General features: G+C 51.9%; 1 protein-coding gene across 9 annotated transcripts in view; it reads right to left on the bottom strand.

Moving 5' to 3' along the window:
- KCNT1 (potassium sodium-activated channel subfamily T member 1) overlaps window positions 1-21465 on the bottom strand; it is an 89371-nt gene that overhangs the window by 31700 nt on the left and 36206 nt on the right. Inside the window, exons 1-2 of one of the 9 annotated variants that reach the window (XM_052815484.1) lie at window positions 14531-14891; window positions 3353-3394 (exon numbers count right to left, since the gene is read on the bottom strand). The exons of 7 other annotated variants lie outside the window; for them this stretch is intronic. In XM_052815484.1, the coding sequence (XP_052671444.1) occupies window positions 3353-3394; window positions 14531-14679 (191 nt within the window). In that variant the 5' untranslated portion in view covers window positions 14680-14891. Of the gene's footprint in view, window positions 1-3352; window positions 3395-14530; window positions 14892-21465 lie in introns of those variants that run through there. One more of the 9 variants, XM_052815487.1, reaches the window with a different exon arrangement.

The following is a 21465-nucleotide window of genomic DNA, read 5'->3' as shown; positions in this document are numbered from 1 at the left end:
TAGAGGACAGGGGACAGCTACGGCCCTTCCCACCAGAGCTCCCAGCTCGCTGAGCTGCTCCCAGCGCACAGTTTTGAGGTGGGAAGAGGGAATAGCTGTACGGCTGTGTGCGTATAGAAAACCTGGGCGCCTGCCAAAGTGAGAAACAGGGAACAGGCTGCCCCCACACTCAATAAGCAGTAATTGAACAATTACTCAAAGGAGGAGGGTTGTGGGTTTCAACAAGGCTGTACCGGCTCGGCACCGGCGAGCGTGCAAGAAAACGGCTTCAAAACCACATGGGGCTGCACGGCTCTGGGGGGGCATCTCCCACCGCACCCCCTTGCATGCCCCCCATGCACCGGGCAGCCGGGCAGGGAGCAGCCCACCACAGGGGCTCTGCAAAATCTGCTGCCTGGTTTTGCTTCATTGCCTCTTCTGCAAGCTCCAGGCTCGGCTGTGCTGCAAGCCGAACGTGGCGCGGACACCCCGTCACCCTCCCACCGAGCCGTGTAGCACCGCCAGCACGCTCACCAGCACCGCGGCCGGGAGCTTTCCTCCATCAGTAGCTCAGCTTCTCCAGGGGTTTATCAAACACCCCTGAACATCTCTCACTGCAGCAGCTTCTCCAACAAACCTCTGGCACATTTTTAAACAAGAAAGCACAAAAGTAACCGGAGAGGGACTGGGAGCCGCGGCATCGCTCGCCTCTCCCCGCTTTGGGGGGAAGAGCCCCCCCGGCCAATGCTGCTGACCCGCACAGGGAAGGGGAGAGGGGAGACCTCTCTCAGGGTGAAGGTTTCAGCGCCTGGGAGGTACCTGAGAGCACCCGGGAGACCAGGGCGAGAGCCTGCATGGTCCCAAAGGCCACGTATTGCAAACAGAGGAAATCTGCCCGTTTTCTACGAATCACTCTTGTCTCCCGTCCCTTAGTAGGTGCAATACTGAAGCCACTTCCCTCCTCATCCTGCACAGTCCCAGACGAACCCCATAGATTGTGGCAGCACCCAGCCCCGAGGCACTCAGCAGGTCCTGCATCAGCCTTTCACAGGCACCATCGTGGCCACCGTGGCACCACTGCAGCCACCGTGGCACTGTCGCAGCCACCGTGGCACCGTCGCAGCCCCGCAGGAAGGCAGCTGCTCCCGCCAGCTCCGGCCTCTCGGCCAAGCTGCCGGGGTGGCCCCACCGGACTGATGGAGCACTCCAAGCCAGGGCTCACGCAGCACCAGGAATGAGCTGGCTGAGCTGCTCCGGGCAGAGCACATGCCGAGGCACATCACGAACGATGATTAGCAAAATTGAGTCCCACACCAATAGACACGCTGCACTGGGAACCAGGATGCTGTGGCACACATTGCCCCAGGACCAGCTCAAAAACTTGTTTCTTCAAGATTTCGTGCATTTATCATGGGAATAAATTGGAAAAAAAAGCATCTCCTGTTTTATTATGGAGTGTGATTTTTGCCCAAAGAAAGGAGCGATATTGCCAACCACTCTGCAGCAAATTAAACACAGCTGGATGCAGGTAATGGCATCCTGGCTCCAGCAGTAATACTGCAATTTTATTTTGGGGGGATGAAAAGCAAGCTCCAAGCAGCCGCTTCTGGAAAAACTCTGCCCAAGGCCAAGGCTGGCTTCACACGCCAGTCTTCACAGCCACTCACCCTGCACCATGAGATGAACGATGCCCTGAACTCATCCGCACAAGCACTCCGGTGTTGGTGGGACAAAGGCTGGGCAGGAGGCACCACGCTGAGGGCACAAGGGCTCTGCTGAGCCGGGACACAGGCAAGGGCCAGCCCTGACACACACTGCAGGAAAGGGTACATGAATCTGTAGTGATAAAAAAGAAATCTGCTGCTGGGCTTCTTCCTGGTTTTTTATTAGGGAGGACACTGCAATGAAAATGGGATTTTTATGTTGCAAGAGTTCATCAATTCCTTGTTCCCGAAGGCAGCTATCATCTCTCTCCAACTGTATTTAGCAGGTGTGGAGCTCATTTTCAGGCACCAAAGCAAGCACTGGAGGCAGCGGGGATGCACTCGGGGGTTGAAGATATCTCTATGCAAGTGCCCTCGGTACCAAAGAGCAAGGGGCGGTGATGCACGGCGGGGCCGGCAGCGCGGCACCGACCCGGCAGCACCCCACGCCCCCGAAAATGCGAGTTCAGCTCCGGGGTGAAGCGGGACACCCTGCTTCACCCAAGGGCTGCTCCGGTGCCTCCCCGGGCTGGGAACCCCGGGTCGAGGCCATTCCCGGGGGACAGCGCTGCTCTGGGAATCGGCACAAGCGTGCACCGCGGAAAGGTACACAAGGCAAATACATCCGAGAGGAGCCAGGGCAGCACCGAGGGGCTCCGTGCCGTGCCCACGTGCAACCCTACCCACACGCCTGCAGCAAGTGGGGAGTGGGCCTCGGCCCACAGCCTGCTCCCAAAGCTGGGTGCTGAGCCAGGGCGGATGGGGAGCCCTTGCCAGTAATGATGTGCTATGCGGGGGCCTGATCCAGGCCTCCCCCCGCGGGGGCAGAGGGCTCTCGCTCGGCACTGTGCAAGGACACGCATCCCCAGCGATGGGTCCTGGGCAAGGACACGCTCATCCCCCAAGTCATCTTCCCGCTGCATTTCCCATCCAAGGTCTCGACAGCCTCACTAGGATGCACGGAGCAGCCCCAGCCCTGGCCCCATGCTGCTTGCGGCCGGGCAGTGGCATCACTTGCTCTTAATAGAATAATAATAATTAAAAAGATTAAAACCCAGAAAGAGAAGCAGCAATGGAATAACACGCTGTGTTTTGTTTGGCTTATTTGTTTTGCAACATTGGATGTTGCAATAGACTCATGAGTCTGCTCCTATAATTGCTTCTGCTGATGAATCTGGATTGTTTAATTAGAGTCTGCGCATGGAGCTCATCGCTAATGGGTAATCACCAATTTGCTGCCAAAGATATCACTTCTTCACCAAGAAACTTGTCTGTCTCTGAGCGCAACTAGTCTTCCCCATGGTGGGAACCATTGCTCTTTCAGAAGGGTTTGCCAGTCCTGTACACAACTCCTTGGTGCCAAGAGCAGTAAAAAACCAACCTCGTGCTTATCAACTCCCTTAAAAGCAGAATAATCTACCACTAATTTAAAGTCAAGGCTAACCGCTGTTCTTGGCGGCAGGTACTGCCCAAAATACTTGGCTCATGAGACACCATGCACACACAAACCGCACAAACACCCCAAACGGCAAGGGGGTTTTGCTCTCCGGAGAACGTGGTTGGCTTTTCCCCAGTGGAAGAGTGACGGTCCCTGGGGCCGGCGGTGCCACAGCAGCCCTCACACCCCTCCCCGCAGCGCCGGCGCAAGAAAACGCGTGCGGTGCACTTACTGCGAGAAGGAGGAATCCACGCTGAAGTCCTCGGCGTGTGGCCTACAGAGCGAGAGCATCACAGGAGGTGAGGGAAACGTACAGCTGCCAGGCAGAAACCAGCGCGAGAGCCGGAGCTGTGCCAGGGGAACGCCAATGCCGGAGGGACAAGCGACCGCCCAAGTGCTCGGCCGGGGGTCGCGCCGTGCCTGGGACGTGTCCCTGCTGACGTCCCCGGGTGGGGATGCTGGGGACCTGGCGATGCTCTGGTGGCTTTGCCAGTGTACGGCCCCTTTAAGGACTCAGCTCCACAGATAAAAATATTTTGTATGATTTTGGGGGGTTTCTTTTAATGAATCTCGCAAACTGCATCGCTGCTCTGTCTCAAATCAGTGTCTCACTTTCTGTGGAGAAATTAGATTTTGAAAGATGCTGGTTGGGGTGGTTTTAGGAACTAACATGCCCTTTCTCCTATGTACACCTTCACAGAGCTGATTTTACAGACACAGGTGATAACCAGAGAAGGGAAAACAAAATAAAATAAAGGAACAGAAAAGAATGATGAGGGTAACATGGGGGGGTCATGGCAGGGGGAGAAAGAAGAACACAGAGCGGGTGGGAGGCGAAGGGACCGTGCTCGTGTACTGTACATCCCACAGCCAGCCAGCAGCACAGTGCTAAGAAACAAAGCAATTGCAGCTGCAAAGAAAAAAATTCCCTTTGCAAAACCAACACTCTTTTCAAGACATATCCATCCCTGCAGATGGCCATGGGTCCCTGTCACCTGAGCTGGAGCCCTTCCCTGCCTCCCAGTGTCCAGCAGTGCCCTCTTTCCTGTCCTTACTTAACGTGAGTCAGGGCAATCGAGAAATATAACCAAAGCGAAGGGGGCAGTTGCAGCTCGTAAAGGTTTTTCTTTTATTTTACTTTGTGCTTTATGAGTCCACAGCACTCCAGCATAGTTCAAACTAAATAAAAGCAATAAATTGACATTTCAATTAAAATGTGAGTCCAAAGGAAAGCTAATTCATCCCCGAGCTGAGGGCCTCCCTGCGGCATGATTTAGTTTGCTACTCCTCTTCTTTTATTATCTGTGTGAAGGCAGCAGGGAGGAACCCGTCGCCCCAAAGCCGAAACGCCCACAGAGTGCGCAGGCTGTGCCGACCGGAGCCGCCATCCCGGGTGACACCGACAGCGACGTCCCCCCACATCAGACCCAGGAGACCCACGGGAGATGCTCAGCTTGGGGGAGATTCTCAGCTTGGGAGAGATGCCGGAGGACCTTGAGGGATGGAGCTGGGGGAGCTGAGGAGATGCTCTGTCTAGACAAGAGGCTCCCATGCAGCCCCGCTTCCCCACGAGCCCAGCCACCGGCCCTCCCCGGGGAGCTGCTCGGGGGGCCGCGGGGGCAGGAGGTGCTGGGGCTGCTTGCAGGGAGAGCTGGGGGTTCCCACCTCCGCTTTGCAGGCTCAGCCCTGGCCAAGCCTTGGCCATCGCTCCTGACCTCCCAGGAGCCCAAGGGGGCTCCTGCAGGAACCCCCCCAGCCTGGGTTTGTGCCCCTGGGGCCGCACACCCAGCCTTGCCCGCAAATAATCCGCTTGTGAAAAGAAAGCCGTTGACCTGCCACCTTCGCCCCCCTGACCTTCTAATTTCTAACTTGCTGGTGCGATGATCACGGAGCAGTAAGTCGGCTCACACCCAAGTGCTCTCTCGCACCATCTCTCCCAGCGGTAACAAGCCCCGGGGTGGGTCTATCAGCTGCGCCGTCCCTCGGAGCAGCCCTGGCATTTATTAGTGACAAACAACCCAGATTTTCTCCAGCTGCAAGCCAGAGGAAAGCGTAGCCCCAGGAAGGAGCCCTGTCAGCTCACCTCCCTCCAGCCAAATTGGATTATCCCACATTAGCAGCAGGGGCTGCTCAAGCCCCTCCACCCGCGTTTGGTTTTGCACAGGAGCCTTTTATGTCTCGCAGAGATGTTTATGGGAAAGAAACAGCAAATGATTTGGTTTTCTCCTATTATACTGCCAGCTGGCAACTGGGAAGACTGTACGAGCAGGGGCTTATTTCAGCTGCAGCTCCCCAAGGCAGAAGAACACTCCTGAAAACTAACCAGCAATGGCCCATTTAATCACACAGCACGATGGGGTCCTGCAGACCCCGAAGGTCTGGCATCACCATGGGTCCCAGAGCAGCGGGATGAGCCAGAGTGATTCCCAGGACACCTTTCCCAAACAGGCAAGCCACAGGCTTGCGAGGCGAATAAACATCTCACTCACAAAAACGCAGCATGAATAAAAGGGACTCCAGTGATGGACAGACCACAAACCTCCCCAGCAGTGGCTTTGGCCACTCTGTGTGATAAAATAGTAACAAAAAGGTGCTGTCGGCTTCCCAATGAACTAGCTGCTTTGTGCCGATCACAGGGGGAAGAAGCAACCGTGAGATGTCACGCTGAAACCTCTCCTTCTTCCCACCAGGCACCCAAATTCTCATAAACAGTCTAATTGCTGAGAAAATACGGAAAAATTTTTAGGAAAACTAAAAATCACTCTAATTCTCATCTGAAAAACAGTTATTTTCTGGATCCCCAAAACTTTTCAAAAGTGTAAACCTGGCCCGAGCAGAGCTGCTAACCCAGCACCAGAGGGGCTGCACAAGCATCCTCCCTTTGCTGCTCCTCAAACTCCACCCCAGCCTTTGTGGACTTGTCTGCAGTGTCACTTATCTGACAATTAATCCATGTTAACTTCTAGAGGGGATTAGCAGAACGGCATGAACCTTTTTTGTGCACAGTCTCACTTGAAAAGAAAGTAGATTTACAATATACAGAATTAAAGCCATTTAACTGAGTCAGAAAGGTTACACTGACTTTTAATGTGTTTTAGATAATCTACTTTAAATTCACTTTTTTATTTCATCCAGATCTGCCTCCCTGAGTATCCTTGTGCAGACAAACCTCGACTCACCTCCCTCCTACCATGAAAGATAACTAGGACACAGGCAGCGAGCCCAACCTTTACTCCCTCCAAAGTCTGGGGTCTGGGAGAGAAGTGCCGTACTCGCACAGGGAAAGCCGAAGCCCCTCGTCTCAGCCCTGCAAACCATAAACCACAACGCTGAGCTCCCAGCTGGCACAAACAGCATCTCCTGGAGAGAGGGGCAGAGCAGGGAAGGATGAGACAAAGGAGCGGAGCAGAGGGGGAAGAAACTTTGCTGCTACAGAGACAAGTCTGTCATCGCGTTTCAAGCTGCAGCCCCTTAAAAAATGGAAAGGTTTTATTAGAAGGTGAAGAGACAATGGCGTATTTATTATTAGAACAAAAGCCACTAATACACCTTGCTTATGTACAAGAGAGAGCAATCACCTGCCCGCCCACGCCGCGCAGCAGCTCCTCGGCTGAGCAGCCACCTTTTCACCCCGTCCTGCCTCCTCGGCTCCGGCTCCGGCCCCAGCACACCCCAGCAAAGGCAGCTCTGCTCCCTCGAACTGAGCAGGGATGCGGGCAGCACCCCTCACGCCCCACTGCCCCAAGGATTCAGGCTGCAGACCCAGTCCCCTTGGCTCTGGGGAAGGGAAGGCAGCCGGCCCCGAGCCCCAGCTCTCCTCCCGGCTCTGCCAGGGTGCTGCGGGATCTCAGTGGCATTGAGCTCATCTGCCTCGCGCAGATAATTTGAGGCTAGATACTGTCCCTGGGTTTCAAGTGCTCAAAGATGCTCGGATGGAAGAGAGAGCAGCAAAGCATGGCAGCAGCTCAGCTGAGCTTGCAGAGAGATCCCAGCAAACTCCCTGCCAGCTCCGTGCCTTCGCTGCTGTCTCCTGATTTTTCTGGGAGGTATTTTGGTAAATGAAGAGTATTAAAAATTCACTGCTTGTCGTGCAGTTCCTATTCAATTTACGGCCATCATTTCCAAGCAAAAAAATAAATAAATCATGCCTTGACTTAAAGCCCCTGGAAGTTACAAAGACAGAAGTAATGACCTGCCAACACCACACTTGGCTTCAGGCTGCTTAATAACCACTTGCAAGGCTCAGAGGCATTTCGAGACCAGGGGCTCTGAGCCAGAGTAGAGAGCCGTCAGATTTAGTGCCCTTTAGCCCCTGGTCTTGAAGCGCCTCCAAGACGGGGGCAAGGCAGGGGGGGTTATAATGAATCAAGCAAGGTAACTGCTTGGGAAGGTTTCCCGAAGTGGCGTTCATCCTCTAAGACATGAGATGCACCACGGTTCCTACCATATTGACAGTGAGAAACTCAACCCCCAAAATAGCCTGATGTGAGAAGGACAGATGGGAGCAGACGAAAAAAGAAAGTAAAGAGGGGGAGAAGGAATGAACAAGAGGAAGGGGAAAGGGAGAGGAAGATGCACGCGTCCTGCTTGCAAACACGCGTGAGAGGGGAAGGCATGCTCAGCGCCGGGGAAGGGCAGCCCACCTCCCCGGCTGTGGGACGGAGCAGGGATCACCCCGGGGAAGGGACTCCAGCTCCCAGCACCCCCAGTCCGGAGGAAGCTCGGCAAGTTCTGCTGGTGGGCACCAGGAAAAGGCACCGACCGCTCCAGGCATGCGCTGACAGCCGTCTGACGGCTGGAGAAGTGCCACACGAACAAACCCTCCCGCCACCGGCAGCAAAGCATGCCACGCAGGCAGGCAGGCAGCACGCCGGCAGCGTGAGCGCAGCTGCCTCCTCCCCACCAAGCAGCACCGCGAGGGGCTCTTGTTTAATCGCAGAGGTAGTTTTTTCTTGGCGTTTCTCTGCAAAACCTACATCGCAACTAAAATACATAGGGTTTAGAAACAAACAAGGTGCAGCACCAAAAACGCAGCATTGCCCGCTGCAGCCAGACGAGCCGTTCCCAGCCCAATGCCCGGCAGCTCCTGGCACTGCCTGCAATTAGCTTCCAGAAAGTTTGGGCTCTCCCAAAGGGGTGGACGCTGCCAAGCCTGGGCACTGGGCTCTGCCTGCTGGGCACGAAGGTTCTACAGATGCTGAGGCTGCTCTAACGCACACCTCCCTGCCTTTCCTAACGAGCTAGAAGAGTCCCTGCGGTCCCGTCAAGCGGCTGAGCCTTGCAGAGGAAGGACTGTGCGTGAGCTTGGAGATGGGCTGCGAGACCCCGCTCCATCGCAGCCCCGCACGACGCCGACGGCTGGGCTGGCAGCGCTGGCAGCTGGTGCCCGCTCAGAGGGATGCCCGTGCCTGGCATCCCACTCTCACCGCAAGCAGGAAAGCCTCCACTGGAGGAGGAGGAGGAGGAATGTGCTAATCCCCATGCCCTGATGGGACCTGATTGGGAATGAGGGACCTAAAATAAACAGAGCCCAAGTGCATGTTTCAAGTGTAGGCATCTTTAGGTTAGGCACCTCGTCTGCGTGTCAGCGCCTATATAGGGCACCAAGATTTTCAGCAGCGCTGGCATCTCACCAGCAGCCGTGGGAGGAGTGCTCAGCACTTCCAGAGCTCAGCCTGTTCCCCTCAGACACCCGGTTGCAGTGCTGCCAGCTCAGAGGTTAGCATCACCCCGGGCTCACGGGGGTGCAAACGCTTTTCTGCCAGAGTGTGCCTGGGGACAGGGATTTGAGGGATGGGGAGCACAAACACGGGACCAGCCACTGAAACACAACCGAAACCCGCAGGAGGGAGCTCAGAGCTGAGCCCTGGCTGGGACACAGTGATGTGGGTCTTGTCCCCACGCAGAGGAGTGGGTACAGAGCAGGGAGGATGAGCAGAGCTCGGGGTCATTCCAGCGCAGCTCCGGGATGAGCACAAGAAACAACCGGGCTCAAGCCCCCACGCCGCAGCCCAGGATGAAATCGCTGGCTGTGTTTACGAACGGCTCTGTTTAGTGCGAAGGATGCCAGCTGTCAGCTCGCTGGGCTGGCAGCCGGGATCTGGGATCGTTTCCTGTTCATCAGGATCAAGCAGTGCGTTTGCATATTGCCCTTATAACGGAGTTCGGCGACTGAGCACCCTGCCCCTTTTTTGCAGCGGTCCTACACTGAAAAACATGCTCAGCGTCACACAGCAATGCCCGCTGCTACACGGGAAAGAAATGCCCAGGTTAAAGTGCCACCTCCCGTGGTCACCAGAGCTGTACAACAGTGCCTGGAAGAACAACCCAAGGAAACTACACCCAAGGCTGCGAGGAGAGGCGATGCTCAGCGGGCACCTTCCCACAGGGACACTGGGCACGGACCCGCAGGCAGGCTGGGTGGTTGGATCCCAGCTCCAAGACCAGCCCGCAGTTTGGTTACTGCCGGTAACCAAAGGCTCGGAGATGCCATGCTCCAGTCTGGGCAACCATCGCAGAGCATCAACACCCTGTCAGCAAACATCCGCGGGGCATAGCGAAGCCTGACGTGGACTCAGCGCTCTCCGTACAGAGATTCCCACTGCCAGAAATACATCCCCGCGAGGGGCTGCCCAGCCCAGCCGGAGGGAAGGTGGATCAAGGCCAAAGCACTTTGTAAGCGAAACTCTCTGGATCCCCTGGGCTCTCTTTCAGGTCTTCTCTGTGAAGGCTCCCGCAGGGACCCTGCCTGCAGCGATGCCGGTTCCTACCCCCCCCCGGGACACGCGGCAGTGCCACCTTCACAAATTGGCACAGGCGGTCCCGGCTCAGAGTGGAGAAGTGCAGGAGCTAGGTCTGGCACAGATGCAGAAATCCTCCCATAACCAAACCATCCCACTACCCCCAGCCTCAGCATTTCTTAAATGTCTGATATAAACCCTCAGCGAGCAGCCAAGAGAGTAGCGGCAGAAGAATCGAGGCCGGACCGTGCGTGTTGGCAGGGGTGGGCAATGCCCGCTCGGGGGAAGTCCTGCCGCAGCATTTCTCCTGCACAAAAGCACCTCACCAAAAGCTGAAGTGGCATACCAGCACATGCTGTTCACTGAAGACAGAGATACATCTCCAAAAGCTCTTTGTGGGAAAAAGCTTTTGTTAAAGAAATGTTAAAAAAAAAAAAAATTAGCTGTTGACTTATTGTCCCCCTGGGAGGGGATTCAATAATACGGCACAGCAATGGTTCGACAGCAGGGGCAATTGCACCCAGGCACTTGCTGCCGTGACCTGCTATGGAGATCATCACCGGGAAACCTGGCCGCAAGGACAGAGTGGTTATAAGGGTTTCAATGGCCAGACTGGACCTTCCCACTGGTCAGCGTCAGGCGATGAAAACACATTTAGTAAGACCTGTTTGTTAATGCCTGGCTGCCCCTTGGGGGAATAAACATCAATTGGTCAGAAATTACATTTTCAGACACGTTTGGGTGGCTTCCTCGCTTCCCGAAGTGCTTTATCTCCAAGAAACATTGCATTAAACTTGCCCTAGCAGAGTGCTGCTATTTCTCACTGAGCAGACTGCAGCCACCTTGTTGACTGCAACATGGCTGAAGCAAAGTCCCATTTATTCCTGCCAAAAATATCTCAAACCGAGAGACGAGGCAAGGCTGTGGGAGGTGGGACTGAAGGAGAAAAAGGGAGGGAAGGATCTAATTGCTGCCCTCAGCTACCTGACGGGTGAGGTGTAGTCAGCCTCCTCTCGGATGCGTGCAGTAAAAGGACAAGAGGGAACAGGTACAAGATGCAGCAAGGGAAAAATTATTCATCCTGAGAGTGATCAAGCCCTGAACCAGGCACCTAGAGAAGCTGAGAAATCTCCACCCTGGGAGATGTTCAAAACTCAGCAGGACTGGTCCTGAGCCAGCTGAGCCAACTTTAAAGTTAGTCCAGGTTTGAGAAGGGGTTGGACCAGAGCCCTCGAGAGGTCCTCTCCAACATCAACTCTTCTGCAATGCTGATTTTCTTCCCCAAACCTCAGCAGTTCAGATTTCGGCTATTGGCAGCTCAGCAAACACAACTCAAAGAGACAGGGGTGGAAACGCAGGGCAGGGAGGGGACACACAGCACTGCCAGCCTCTGGCCCTCGCAGGGCTTAGGGCAGAGCTTCAACACCAGATACCTTACGGTTATGTTTGAAGTCCCTTAAGAGTATCAGTTTGCCCCAGGACGGGTAGTGGTCAGAGTTTCCCCTACTTCCAGCAGAGCTGCATAAACAGGACATGATTATCTTGTAAAAATGTTTGTTTGTGGTTTTAAATGCACATCTCCAGTATTACAGAGAGATCACCGGCCCATGAAATGGGATCCAAACACAGATATTTACACGTCCTCACGCCTGCCAGCAGCTTCCTCCCAAACACAGAGCCGCTCCATGGAGAGCACAGCGCAGCATTGGGCTTTTCTGTGACTTTGTTCCCTATCACACCTTTCTCTTTCAAATTCCCCCCCAACACAAGCTACACGGGACCAACCTGCCTCAGGAAAAGCCCAGCTCGTAGGGGAAAGACTCAACCTTTCACAGCTCGCTCCAGCAGCGTGATTGCTGCGTGCCAGGAGAGTTTCAGTGCCCAGGCTGCAGGTCTGGCAGCAGAGCCTGCCCTCCCCGGAGCAGCCGGGAGCCTGCCCTGGTCACATCGCCTGATGTACCAAAGTAGCTCCAAGCATCTTCAGCAGCAGCCACTTCCACATGAGCAGCCTGGGCCCGTCCCATCCCACCCACAGCTCTCCACCCACAGGAAAGCATCCCCATCCCAGATGCCCAGGGCCAGCCCTGAACTCCCCTTTTTTCCTCCAGATGTGGAATAATACATGGCTGTGGAGTGGTTTCTCTTCAGATGAATTCAAATCCTTTCCTCCTGTTTTGACTGAGGACCCCTAAAAGCTTTGAGATGCTGCAATGACTAAGAGACAGAGTAAGGAGGTAAATAAAGTAGGTGAGAATAAACTTCACTGGCTTCAGTCGTCTAGAGAATTCATTTGCATCCCTGAGAACACCCTGTAACACAGCTTCTTCTTCCACCATCACCTGGTAATTTCACTCCCAACTCCCAGTGACAATTGTCACTGCTAACTTGATAACGCTGCTTGCGTCTGGCTTTGGAGGAGACGAAGCATCTCAAACACACTATTCATCATTTCCAAAGCAATCTTCCTGCCTTTGTTGCTTGCACACAGAGTGAAAGAGAAGTGCACAAATCTCAATCTTAATTGCCAACTCAATTGTCGAGCAGCAGCGCACAGAGAAGAAGGAAAGCCCAGCAGTCGGGAATTCAGACACTGCAAGCGGCAGCTCTCAGGGCTCTGCCCGCTGCCAAAGGAGCATAGAAGCGTTGCCGTCAACTTCTCTACCTCTCAGCAGCAGAGCCCAAGGTACCATCACTTGCTTACAACAAGACTGCAGCAAAACACTTGAAATTCCAGCGAAACACAGGGAATTGGGTTCTTTTATAAAGCCCTGAGGCATGCTGCTTGTACTCTGCACGCTTGGCCTTCTGGCAAGGGTCCCCTAAAACACTGTAGCTATGCGATTTTTTGAATTGCTGCTCCCCCAGATCCAATGATGTCTTGCAGCATCCCTCCTTTGTGCCATGCTTCCCCCAAGAGAAAAGGAGGATCAGCTCTGGGATGAAGGTTTGGCTCCCTGGTCCTGGGCAGGAACCCACCAAGCCCCTGGGCGCAGAAAAGGAAAAGCCCCTCTTGGGTGTTTAATTGCAGCTGATTAGCAGTGGTTGGGATGAGTTGCAAGAGTCCCCCAGTTGCAAGTAGGAGTCTTTTTCTAGCCCCAGTGCATCTGGATGTGAACATCCTGGCACTGTTATGAGGGGTACGTCAACAGTGCCTGGAAGGGCACAGGGAAGGCAGCAAGCTCACTCCAATGGCTTCGCCAACAGTACTGTTGGGGACATGCCTTCAGTGATGTAGGTACCCCCAGAATAGGTCAATCTTTGATGTCTCTTTGAAGCAATGAAAGCAAGACACGAAAATAGAGTGAAAGCAGTCTGATTAACACTGGGAGCAGATACAGATTGCTTGTCAAAACATGTGGAGACCACACAAGCTTCAGGGATTTAGTTCCAATGCCCCCCCACGATGCCCATTTGCAGCTTTCCACACGTGTAAGCCCTTGCCTCATGAAGTCAGAAGGCACCAACCCACAAGATCCAAGTGTCTGCTCACCAGAGAACTGGCATCGGTGCCATCTGGAGAGTTGACACACCACACATCAGACCAAGACATGCACTCTCAGTTCCGCAAGTACGCCAGGACTCTGCATCCCAGACCTGGAAACTAAAGTCGGCACTGGGGGAATGACCATGCCGATGCCCCTGCCTTGCTCCCACAATGCACACCTCCCTCCTCGGCTTCCCCAGTGGGGACCACATCTGCTAATCCTGGCTTGTTGCCATCTTCCCCCCAGCCCACCGGTGAGATACACCAAGATACTGAAGCTGAGGTGGTTAACTCCTTCCAATCTAAAGCCAAACAAGTAAAATTCACCATCAGCAGCAGCTTTCCTACAGTGCTAATTTGCACTGGAAACCAGAGCTAGAAACAGCACCAAATTACATCCTAGAAGATATACAGTACACAATCACAGGTGAGGCAATTTTTGCCAAGAAGGAAGACAGCATGGATGGGCTGAAAGGCTGAATAGATGGGGGGGGGTGGAATAAAACAGAAAATGGAATGAACAGAACAAGAACTAAATTACTGACATATGCATCCTCATCATAACTAGGGGACCTGGCTTCTTCTGAAACACTGTAATTCAAGTGCAATGTAAAGCATTTTTATTCTCCTCAAAACCAGCTCATTTCTTTCTGTACACATCAGCTGTGTGCTTGCAGAAAGAGGCTGCAGCATTTTGTATGGTAGCTTTTTCTTTTTTTTTTTTTTTTTTTTTTTTTGCAGTTGTAGATAAATTATTCCTCAGATGGGGGATTGAGCATCTCTCCTTCCATGCGAACATGGTGCTTATGTACAGTGCATACTGTGGCATTAGCAGTGTAAATAAGCTTCGGTCTTATACTGCACAGATAAGGCGCAATGCAAGTTAACAGTGTTGTGTGGCAGCCCCACAGTCTCAGGGCTGCCATTCAGACATGCTTTTGGCATATAAAAAAACCAAGAAGCACTTATAAAAAATTTAAAGGAACTGGCTTTCTTCTGCTCCAGCTACCTATTTCATAATACAACTTTGGAGCTGGTGTGGCTCTTTAACATAGCTATCAGAAAGATTTGATCCACCACCCCTCCAGCCCATGGTGGCACTAATCCTTTCTCTCTCATTTAAAAGATAAAAGGTGCTGCCTCCCCCACCCACAAAGCCCCACGCATCACTGCAGTCCTGCAATACCTTTGTCCGACATCACTCCCCAAGGATCCCATCCTCCGAGCCGGTAACAAGGGGCTCACCCCATGGACATCTTCTGTCGTGGCTGGTGGGACAGTTTTTACGTGGGAATTGCTCTCTGAAGGGGAATTCTTCAGCTTGGCTCTCGCCATCCCGTGAGCTTTGGCTGCCTCTCCGACTTCCTCCTCTTTTCCCCCTGAACTCTCTCATACATAGCAATCCTCACCGCATTCAGTTTAGAGCTGTCGGCACGTACCATCTCTTCCTTCTTCTCTCTCCCCACTCACGGCTGCTCAGTGGAACAATCCTGCCCTGTACATTTATTTTGGTAGTGAGGAGAGTCAAGGCAAACTCTCTGGCCTTGCTGCTGCAATGAATTTCGTGCAAAATGACTGAAAAAACATCCACAATGCAGAAATCTCTGAAATGGCTTTGTTTAGTAAATAATGTAATTGCCTTGGCTGCTTCCTTTAAAGAAATGATTGCATTGCTCTTATCACCACAAGCACGGCAGGGGCTGAGGGATTATTTTTTCCCCATCCCTGTTTTTCAGTAGCAACGTGAGGGGGAGGAAGCTATTTTATCTTATTCCTCTGTGTAAAGAGCAGTGTGTGGACTGCATGCCAGGGAATAGACTCAGCGTGCTTGGCTCGCAGACACAAAGCAGCAGAGCAAGGTCCCCTCCTAAATGCACCCGCTGTGAACTGAGCAGAGAGGAACTCGCCGCTCCTTCTCTCTGAGCGGCCACAGGGACTCAATCCCCGCTCGCCTGGCCAGGCTAAAACAGCGCCTGGAGAGGTGCGCGCTACCTGTCCCAGAACAACTCAGCTTTCCCTCTTCAGGTGAGAACAAAAGCTGCTGCTCCTTGAACATGCTTGGCATCAATTTCTCAAGATGTCAAACAGAAAAGGGAATTCACTGTGGCCAGGGGTGTCCGGAGCAGGAGCTAAACCCGGGAGTCCCCCAGTGCGCAGGTGGGACTGGAAAGGGGGGGGTCATCCATTCTGCCCTCTTTTGGGGATGCCACCAGTCCATAGCTGCTCCAGCTCATGCTTGGTGCCAGCTCCCAACACGGAGCATCTTCAAGCGGACCACGACAGCACTGCAGCGTGCTGGGTCGGAACCGCTCCCCCAGGCACGGGGCTCAGCACCACGGACAGCGGCCCCACGGCACCACCCCACGACACGCCAACATCACGCCACGACATGCCAACATCACGCCACGACATGCCAACACTGCCCTATGACATGCCAACATCACGCCACGACATGCCAACAGCGCCCCACAACATGCCAGCACCGCATGCCAACGCTACCCCGTGGTGCACCGATGCTGCCCCATGGTGTGCCGATGCTGCTCCACTGCACACCACTGTTGCATGACAATGCTGCCCCACTGCATACTTTAAATATAAAGACTAAATTCACTGACTGATCACCAGCGAGACATCGCAACATGAAAAGCCAATGCAAATAATTAAACTCACAACAGGATTTCTTTAAAAAGAACATTATGTACAAAACCTCAACAGCTGGAAGGGTCTTCCCAGAGTCTGAGAACAGAGAGGTGTGTGAGGGCTGTCTTTGAGGTAAGGGCAAAAGCTCCCCTGAAATGGGAAATCTGGGATCCAAAGTACTTCACTTTCAGAATGAAAAGCTGACATTTTCCTTTGGCACCAGCTGCGTGCCCTAACCACACTGCACACTTCCATACCCCCGCAAGGCTATCGAAGCACCCGGCACCACTGTCCTGCGCCAAACTCTGGGAAGAAAAGGCCAGTCCTTTTTTTTTCCTCTCTTTTATCAGTGTCAGGCATGAGCTCTGCCTGCTGTTCTTCCCCCTAAGATCAGTACCTAACGATGACTTACCCCGTGACACAAAGGCAGCCCCTGTCTGCTCTCGGAAGAGAAACCAAGTCCCCGTTTCCTGTTAACCAAACCCTTGTTTCCCTACTCAGAGCATTATTTATTAATGGGATTTCACCGTAAGACATACGTTATTTCAGCATTTTAAAATATAAAATGGATAAAACCCACAGCCCATTTACTGATGTGCCAGCTTTCAGCATACATTTAATTTCTCCTTTTCCCTCAAAATGATGCATTAGCTCAATGCATTCATTTTCTAATAGTCATTCCTTTCCGCTTCATGGTTTGCTTCAGCCTCATCTTTAACTTACTGCTCCATATCTGTTTACTTCAGGGTGTTGTTCTCAAGCCCCAGGTATAATTACTGCCGTTAGCCCTCTGGGCTGGACTGTGCCCAGCTCAGGGCCTGATGAATCCTCCTGGACAACAGGGGTGGCTGGGACTGGGGCAATCAGGTCTCTCTTTTAGGGAGCTATTTGCAAATTCTACGCTATATTGTAGTCCTAATTCCAGAAGAACATTAATTTCAGGATTGAGGTTTGATGTGAAAAGTGGTTTATGCTTAAATTATAATCTCAGCTCTAATGCCAACAAGCAGCAGCACTGAACAGAAGAGGTATTAGGGAAAGACCTGGGGAATTTTAACAGAAAATGGAAACTCTCCTGTCATACTTTTGCTGTATAGAAGGTGACAAAAAACACATCAAAGAACCTCTTGAGACACTCAGTTCCTGCCTGCGGGACCCTTTACATGAAGACGTCTTTCCTGTTAAGCACTTAAACGCAAACCAAGACACAAAAACCAGAAGAAAGCGGAGGGTCATGAGAAACTGCAAACAGGGCTGCTGGTTTGAAGAGCCATTTCCCTTCCAAGGGAGAAAAGAGGTCACCTGATGCTGAGGAGAACCCCTCCGAGGCTGAAGAATCCCACAGAGCTGCTCAGATCCGCGTTGGGCTGCTGAAGCAGTTCCTTTGCTGAAGTTCTGTCTGAAAAATATTCCTCTCTCAGGCAACACGATGTGTTCCACACTTCACCTAAAGACCTACAGCCCCAGCAACATCTCTCATCCCAAGCCAGAGCTGTCTGGGTCACTGAGCCACCAGCAATGCAGAAAAAGCACCCTGGTCCTCTCGGCTGGGAGATGGGAAGCCAGGGCATTGACGAGAAAAAAGGAAAAATAAAAGCACTTGAGTGCTGGGTTGTTGGTGGAGTACGTCTCTGTCTGTCAAAGGGTAAAGCATCACACGGAATGGATAAAGCCACTTTCCTGTAACTCAGAAAGTGAAGGGCTGTTACTTAGGAAAAGACGTTTAAGACTAACTGCCTGTGCCTGGTGCTGGTGATGCCCGTTCATGGCTGCTCTATGCTTACCCTGAACTCAAATAACACAACAGGCAAAATGCATCACGCAGCACACCCAGAACACTCATTCTTGCTCAGAAACTGCACGTTCCTAGAAAGAGCCATGGCTGTAAGTGTAACCTGAAGTACAGCTCGGTGAGCCTGCTCTGCAGGGACACGTTGTCTGTGTTCCACCCATGGTATACAAGGGTAAACTACACATCAAACACCTTGTTTGTACAGCACGTTCTCCAAGGGAATCCGAGAGTGAAAATTGACAAAACACAACCCCAGTAACATCAAAGTCCGAATAATTCCTCAGGTCCAGAAATATTTGCCTAGCTAACCGAATGTCAACCATCTGACTGTAAGCCAGGAAATTGATGTTTAATTTTAGTTTGAGAGCCCATTACAAACTGCTGATTTCTCATTTCAGTGTCTGCGTTATGCAGAGACCACTGCTGTGCCAAGGGCTGGAGAGATGGCTGGGAATTGTGGCACAGCAGTTACAGTGGCAATGATATTTCTGAAAATAAGATTTAGAAAGAAGCAGATTCTTCATTAGTCTTAGTTGAATCCACAGCAACTGCATTGTTAAATATTCTCCTTTTATCCAGGTAGCTTTCAGTCCCAACTGCCAAAACTCCTTTTATGCAGCTCTTCAACTTATTTTTAATAAAGCATGACCTGGCCCATTATAACTAGTTGATGAAACAGGAAAGGGTTGGGTTTTTTTCATATTCTTCTGGCAAACAAACCCGTTATGTTGAGATACAACCCAAAAGTGTTAGTGTGTAAAGCCTTCTGTAAGAAAAGCCAGTTTAATATATTTTAAAATCTTGAGAAATCACCCTGAAAGGCATCGACTATGCAAAGATACTTTCAAAACCACAAAAGGTAACTTGTGTAGGAGAGGACATTTTGCTAGAAAACGTCCGTGCTCACAACCACGTCAGCATCTCACGAGAAACTTTATCAGCCATGGCAGAGCTGCTGCTCTGCAGGAGGGAACTGCATTCATACAAATACAGTGATAATTCAAGGGACCCCGAGCTGAAAAGTCATTAAGGCTCATTATTATCTCTCTAGCGAACACCCGGTTCTATGGACCCACTGGCGAGCCGCTCTAGGAAAATCACTTTTCCATTTGGGCTATTGCCCGGCTCCCGAGGAGCAGCGCCCTGCACGGCCCCTCCGGCTGCTCCTCGTCAGGCTGCTTGGTCTTTGTGCTGCCTTTGCAGGGCAGTCCTGACCTCCCTTTACTTAATAGCTCCAAGAAAAAGCAAGATCCCAGCAATTTTACTACCACCACAAACAATTCCTATGTTTCAAGACCCCAACAAATGTCATAGCATGACATTAATGGCTTAATAAACTTTAGAGCATTACTAATACTTTGACAAATGTTACAAACCAATCTGGCCCAGCCATTTGCTGAAGCGTTTTTCAAGAAGTGCACATGCGCTGGTTTCGCCCTTTAGTCACCAGGGAATGCCCTACATTGTCACCATGCATTTTGCAAAATAGCTTTTCAAAAACTGCCAATGTTGTGAGCTTGCCTAGGCTCACACACAGCCCTGCAAAAACAACTCCACGCCCCACCACGAGGCTTCTGCAACCAGGCTAGCACCGAGCTGCATAAAGCAGCACTGTTTAAGCACCAGCAGAAGCACCCCTCTTCACCAGAGTTGGCTGGAAATGTCAGCATTTTTGCAGAAATGTAAAGATTTTTTTTTCTGTTTATTAATTGTTCTCTTTTTCAATGGGAAGTTAAAATTACAGAAGATGGAGCTTCTGCTTCCTCACTAGAATATTTTTTCCTCTGACATTTGTTTCAGTTAAAATAACAAATTTGCCAAAAAGAAAAAAATGAAAAAAAAAAAAAAAAGTTGATGCTCCATCCTCCTTCTGTGCATAGGACGTGACCCTTCCATCCCTGTGGGGTGCCAGCCCTGCTCCTCCGCACAGGGATGTGGTGGGAGCACAGACACACTCAGAGACCCCCGGGAGACCCTCGCCTGCTCTCCTGAACAGCGCACTGTGCACAAGAGTGGCCCAAGTAACTCTCTTCCTCACAAGATGGGTCCTTCTGCCCATATTTTTCACTATCAATCAGCAGGTGGAGTTGCAGTTAATGAGAGGGTTGAATCCAGAGTTTCAGTTCCTTTTACAGTCAAAAATACGATACCAATACATTGATTACTTCAGGTTGCAGAGATATTAGAACATACAGGAGATGCTTGGGAATCCTCTCTGGACAGCAATGATGTGTATATTTATTAATAAAAGTGCTTAGAAAATACTGTTTGTATTGATTCAGAGTCAATTTAAAAACTTCTTTCCATTTTCTTTCCATTAGCCTGGAGAGGAAGGTCCTCTCTGGCACGTGGCCACCGGCATGGGAGCAGGACCTCAGCACTCAGCTGCTGTGGAGAGCCAGCAGATCTTTCTCAGAGATGAGCTGTGCAATGAAAATCGGGGTTTAATAGACACAGATGATCAAATCCTTCCTGAAGAGGCCGGGGGAAAGCCAGGGATTGATGGTGACTGCTATGTACGATCACAGAGACATGCATCCAGGTGACCTGGGGCTTCCCAGAGGCTGCTCCCCACGAGAGAGATGTGGATGCCGCCGAGCAGCCGTGGGCCTGGTGCTGTCTGAGCGCTGCTCCACGCCAGGTTAGGGCCAGGCAAGTCCATAGCAGCACTTTGCAATTCAAAGTACTTGCAAACGTGTCCGTGCTACTGCTCCTGTAGCGCTCTGTATCTGACGGGTCACAGCTCCTGCCCTCCCCTCTCCTGCGGTGCCTACGAGCAGAGGCCCTCAGCAGCAGATTGCCAAAGATAATGGGAGGATTTCCCAGAACTTCAGTTTTCTTTGAGGTGAATCCATGTCTTGGCATCTCCACAAACAGAACCAGTAATGGGCTGTAAGCAGTAGGGCAGCAACACGAGAAAGCATCTCAGTGACTCTCCCACCTGCATTCACGGTGCACAGAGGCGTTATTATTCACCATGTGCATTCCCGTCACACCAAAAGGTCCGAGCCAGAACAAGCCTCTGTCTCCCTGGACTCAGCACAAGAACCCAGCCCTTTTCCTCTGCAAGCCGGCAGTCTGAAGAGGGCCAAGATGCAAGAGGGAGATGTAGAGCAGGACAGAGAAGGAGGAAAAAAAAGCCCAACCCCCAGTGACTTTGCAGGAGCTTGTAAGAGGTTATGGCCTCTTTGACCCCGCCAGCTAAGAAACTAGAACCAGTAATTATTTCAGTGGAATTTCTCCATGTAGTACGCGGAGTGCACCAAGCCCCAGAGGACATTCAGGAGCTGGGAGACTCTTCCCAAGCAATGGGGCTTTGAGCAGCTGGAGAGGCGAGGTGCAGAGGGAGCAATACACACTGGGGTTAGGGCAACAGCAGCTCCCTGCAGCGCCTGCTCACCCAGATCTAGGGCACCAGTAAGTCAATACTGTGCCCTGTCTTTCACTTACTTACACTGGTTTCTGTTCCCTCCGCACGCTGCCTTGGCAGGTTAATGCCTTTGCACCACAGGCACTGACGAGTTCCCCGAGAAGCTGTCAGATGGATCTACACCACTGTGAGTTCTCCTTTGTATCTAGGACTCTTTCCCGACGTTTGTCTTTAAAAAGCAACACCATTCATATGAAAAGTTGATTAATTCCACTTGTTATAATTATTCTCACAAATAAAATCATCTATTCCCCCCCCT

The sequence above is a fragment of the Harpia harpyja genome, chromosome 19 (assembly GCF_026419915.1).
Source record: "Harpia harpyja isolate bHarHar1 chromosome 19, bHarHar1 primary haplotype, whole genome shotgun sequence".
NCBI lineage: Eukaryota > Metazoa > Chordata > Aves > Accipitriformes > Accipitridae > Harpia > Harpia harpyja.
The sequence above is the reverse complement of the archived record's forward strand: the minus strand, read 5'-3'. Positions and strand labels throughout refer to the sequence as shown.